General features: G+C 39.4%; 1 protein-coding gene across 1 annotated transcript in view; it reads left to right on the forward strand.

Annotated features, from left to right (window-relative positions):
* LOC104278677 (serine/threonine-protein kinase ULK4-like) overlaps positions 1 to 4,730 on the forward strand; it is a gene marked incomplete at both ends in the record, with an annotated part of 40,791 nt that extends 36,061 nt beyond the window's left edge. The window contains one exon of the mRNA XM_009875716.1: positions 4,642 to 4,730. Coding sequence (XP_009874018.1) covers positions 4,642 to 4,730 — 89 coding nt within the window. The remainder of the gene's footprint in view (positions 1 to 4,641) is intronic.
* Positions 4,731 to 5,383: the final 653 nt, after the last annotated feature.

Genomic DNA, 5,383 nt, shown 5'->3' on the forward strand with positions numbered 1-5,383 from the left:
TCCTGCTTTTTTCAGAACTGAGAAATCTAACACATTAAGTCAAGTTGTGCAGATTTTTAGTTATTGGAGTCTTGTGTTGAAGTCCGGATTATGACCAATATAAGCTTGAGCTTTCCAATTGTGTTTCACCCTCCATGGAACTGAATTGATGCCATATCAAGGTTCTGCTCAGGGGAAGCTAAGGATTTTGCATGTTAGATCAGACTTGATTTGCGCTGATAGATCTGTGTAAGGACGACTTTGACAGCATCTGCTCACATCACTCTGCCTTTCTCAAGGCACAGAAATCTTATCTTTGTAAGGAACATTTTAAAGTAGGACAAGGAACGATGTCAAGTTGGAGGTGTTTTTTGAAGGCTCTCTGTGGCCCAACTCAAATTCTTCAGTAAACTGCACCTTCTTGGCAGTTTCTAGATGTTTGGCCAGTGCATGTGAATGTCACAGGCATGGCTGCTCAAGGATTTGTGTCCTTAGATATAAAAGCATTTATGAAATTGGTGATTATGTGGTTGCTTGCATACTTCTCCTGTATGGTAATTGCCATTTAAAGGTCAGCACATTCCAGTATGTTCCGGATGCCACTGGTTTTCCTAATGGTAAGAAGATGAGTTATCTGATGTAATGATTCTTACCCTGACAAGCGTCTAAATATTTAATATTGAGTTGTTGTAGCATGCAATATGTCAGCGAAAGATCTGGATTCAGCTGTACTAGATGAATGTGAAAAGAAAGGAAGGCCATCCCTAACCAAGGGAACATAGCGATGAAAGTTGGATATAACTCCAAAAAACTTCTGCAGTGAGACTATTTTGTGATTCATAAGGGATGACAGATGCTGAAATTCAGGGATCTTACTGACAAGTTGAACTTCTAATCCATAGAAGATGGTGGCACTGGAAAAACAGAGGAATCAATGTTTAAGAGGGATTGAGAGTTACTTGTTAGAAGCCAGTTTAGGAGAAAAGAAAAGAGAGATTATGAAGAACATTTGAATATGAGAGATCCAGGGAATGATGAACCTGGGAGATATTAAGTCAGATATTTTAAGTACTCTAGTTACAGAGTATGGAAATTGTGATAATGGATATTTTCTGGGTTATAAAACCATCCTGTATTTCCTGAAAGCGAGCTGAGAACACTTCTTGCAATAAAAAAAAAAAAAACAAAAAAATCAAACAAGACAGAGAGCAGTCTTCTATTCAATAATTAGTTCAATGCTTAGATGATGCCCCTTAGAGTCAGTAATTTTACAACTCGACAGCAATCACAGAGTGGTGCCTTTGCGTGCATCAAGTACATGCTGAAGGGCAGAGAATAGCCTCAAAGTGGAAGGTGTCAAGAAACATCCAAAATCAATTAACCATTACAGTGTGGGGCAGACATTCCTTGTCTCTCTGTGAACAGTCCTCGAGACAGCGAGACTTTCAGGCTGCAGGGAACTGGTATGTTTCCAAGTTATCAATGGAAATCGCTTTGAACTGGGAGTAAACCTGCACACACATACAAATTAGAGGAAAACAAAACCTGTCGAATGAAATCTTGGCCTTATCAAAGTCAAAAGAAGTTCACTGCTGACTTCAGTGGAAGAAGAATTCTATCCATAAAGAGGAGGGGGAAAAAAAAGTTTTTGAACTCTAAAATCAGAGCTAAGCTGTCTGGTGTAGGGATTGGGTTTTTTTGTCACAGATATCTGCTTGTTTTCACATGTATTTGCAGGATCTGAAGGCCACAGAGTCTTTGTAATGGGATGTCTTGTAATGGAGAGCTTGCCAAAGCACACCTGGAACACTCATCCTTTTGTAACTTTCATTTCATGCTTTTACAGTCCAGCTCAGGCCTGTTCAAATGAGTTGGCAATTAGTAACATAAATATAACTTGTCAGACTTGATTTGTTCCTCCCACCCACACGTTCTGCATCTGTCTCTCTTCTGATGAACCACATGCAGAGAGAAGTGGTAAGGAAGGTTGCTCTGAGGGGCAAACACTGGGAAGGCTTTTACCATTTTCAAATGAGCTCTCATACATTATGGGAAGTTACCATTAGTTTTCATTAAACAACATGTTAACTGGTTGTACTGTAGGGTCTGATTCCACATACCTGCTGAGAGCATTTGTTAAAATACCAGGTTAAGCACCTCACAAAAGGCCACTGTAGATATCCAGGGCTTAGTTGCTGTGAAAGTAATTAGCTTAATTGTATTAAATTTTGAGGAAAAAGTAATGAAGGGTAGCTTTATGAGGTTAAAATAGGTGTGTTTGAGAAAGAGAAGGCGGCATAAATGCTCTCGCTCATGTGAGAGAGCATTTATGAGCTGCCTTGTTTGCGTCTGTGTATGAAGGCAGGGTAGGGTAATGCCTGGTAGAAAAGCATCTGTTGAGCGTGGAAATGGTAAACGTCTCGAGCAGTTGTTTATCTGAGATAACACTTGAAGATGGAGCTAAATATGCTCCTCAGGCCTTTCTTTGACCAAAAAAAGTTTCAAATAAGCCTCTTATTTTTAAGCAATCAATATTTCCATTATTTCCTAGTTTACTTCACAGACATCAAGTGTATATTTTCTTGACACCTCAACAATTTAGGAGAATTTCTTTCTCTTCAAAACAGTGAGAGAGTAGTTTACTACTTAGGTCATTTAACTCAGTCAAAACTTACAAAATGTGAGTTATGACTAATCAGAGAAAGGAGTTCAGTATTATGAAACCAGCATGAAGAAAAATAATTGTCCTTGAAGTTTTCATGCCTCCTTGAAACTTGAAAGGCAAAAAAACTTATTGGGCCAAGGCTCCAAAACTCCTGAATTTATTAGTGAAGGCAATCTTCCAGCAAATGTTTTATATTTTTCCTTCACTCACCTTTAGCAGCACTGTAATACCTGAACAGCTGTCCTGGATTTTAGGAAATGCTGATCTTTATATATTAATTAAGGCATTCAAATCAATTATGGTATTCCTTATGGCTAATCCTTCCTTTAATAGAATTGAAGAGAGGAAAGCTGCTGGGTGGCTTATTGGCTTGGTAAAGAAAAATGGTTTTGAAATTCTTGTTAAAATGCAGTGAGTGTGCAACTAGCCTGAGATTTAATTACATTTTTAAAGGAATAGCTATTGATTAAGACATTGGTTATGTGTTGTAGTCAGCCCTAACAAATAGCAATATTACAAGAGGTCATTAAACTAGTTGTTAAAATTCCAAGTGACTGAAAACTAGAACTGGATCCAGCACAGCAATGCTGGATAGAAGAGAAAGATTGCAAACTAAGTGAAAAATACATTAATTTCTAAAATTCTAATTACTAATGGTTTTGTGTCCTATCATAATTTATTGTTATCTGTGGAACAAAAGGAAGACAAAACTGTAACAACTTGTAAATAAGAAACATGAGTCGAGTTTTACCTCGGGTCTGGAAGGTGAGCAGTGGTTCAGGTAACTGTTCTCATGAGCTTCATGTGAAGCAGAATGTAATCTGTGATTCCAACCCTTCTAGTGGCTCAGGGAGCAATCACATCTACTACACAGACTAATAGAGAGATGGAGTAGATGTCCTGTAGGTTTTTTCTGCATATAAAGCCATTTTAATAATTTCCAGTCAATGCTTTGTATCTGCATAAATGTATTCTTAATGAAGATGCAAGGCATACTGCAACATGGGCAAGCTTATAGGCAGACCCTGTGGCACGGTTATTATTGGAAAGGGAGGGGTTTAGAATTAAAACCTTTTCTTGGTACCAGGTTTTGTAGTCAAGCATATTTCAAATGTTCTGTATGTGTGTAATGTGCGAAGGTGAATTTGTTGAAAGGCTGTGAGGGTCGTATGGATGTCAGCCCCCAAGGGTTAGGATGTATTAGAAACGGAGATACCTGCAACTTTTATTTGACCTTGTAGTTTTATGGAGCATGATCCAGTCCTAGTGACCTTGCCCTGCCATGACCTCTGGCTCTTTTAAGGGTGCTACTATTGTGTGTGGTGGTTTTCTCACATTGAGCACCCAGATTACAACATCTTCTGTATCTAACGGGTGACAGGAACAGGTTCCTGAAATATGAATGGAAAGGATAAGATATAAACCTCTCTTGAGTAAAAGGGTTTAGTGACCTGTAATCAGGATTTACCACTGATTTGTACTTAGCTAATGGCATTTAGTCTGCTTGAGACATGTCCTGTTCCTGCTTAACTACAGGATGTTATGATTATAGATGTAGTGACATGGTTGTTGCAGAATTGCTGCTAGTAAATTATGGTGGGATGGCAGCTGTAAATACAGCTTCTCTTGTGATTTAAGAGAGAGATGTGAAGGTATATATTGCCCAGATGCTTGATCAATGGTAAACAGGGCGAGTTGCAGCGTGTTACAGCTTATAAGTCCTTGCCAGATTTTGGTATTAAAAGTCATCTTTTCAAGTATTAACTTCTCCGATACCAAAATTACCAGCTGCTCTGGTCCTCTTCCTTTCTCTTCTGTCCTGAAATTTCAGCCCTGTTAAGTAAAAGGGACTTTCTCTTGTGTCTCTTTAACATCACATTCCGTTTACAATTGTAATAGATGCTGTAACTTGTTTCCCTCTCCCCCAGCCCACAAAAACTGACAGAGAGGAATTTCTTCCTAAGCCTTTGATAACAGTTCTTTTCTTTTTCTTCCAGATAACTTCAAACGAGAAGCGCTTAGAGAGCCTGAAGAATGATGGCAACGCTCTTATCCAAACTCTAGCAAGCCTGGCCCAAACTGCCAGGTGAGTTCCCTCAGGCTTCCAGGAATTTCCAGGGCTGGGAGTGCTCGCCTCCTCTTTTGTCTGCACAGGTCTTCTCCTGTAATCACCTTCTGTGCAGTACAAGCTTCTCGTGTTTCTGTCCCTTGCTCTCCCCGCCAAACCTCTCTCCTCTAAACTGCTCATGTTCAGAACTTGCTGGTGTTTCCGCCAAGTTGAGTTTTGGGTTTTTTTAAAATGTATTCTTTTACTCCAAATGCTTGATCTCTATAACCGGATACTGGTCAGTATTTCTTGGCAAAGTGAGCTAGACACGTAACACAGTGTTTGTGCCTGCTTGGTTTTGTTCTTGGTCGAACTCCAATTTACAGAAAAATTGTAGTTTACAAATTGCTTTTTGAAGCACCAAGATAATCTTCTCAGTGCTCTTTGTGCTTCCAAGAGCAGGCTTTTTATAGGTTGTGTGTTTGGGAGAATTGGCTCCATTATGGCAGCATGTAGCCTGTGATGGAAGGAAAAGGGGATACAGGCAGAGGTGGAGAGGAAATGTTAGGACATGGTGAGTGTGAGATGCGCACCAAGGACTAAGCAAATCTGTCGAGAACAGTCTGCATCTCTCTTGCATGCTGCTGAGTCATGGGTTTTTGTATACCACATGAAATTATCTGACTGAAATA

This window comes from Apaloderma vittatum, unplaced genomic scaffold, assembly GCF_000703405.1.
Source record: "Apaloderma vittatum isolate BGI_N311 unplaced genomic scaffold, ASM70340v1 scaffold21778, whole genome shotgun sequence".
Taxonomy (NCBI): domain Eukaryota; kingdom Metazoa; phylum Chordata; class Aves; order Trogoniformes; family Trogonidae; genus Apaloderma; species Apaloderma vittatum.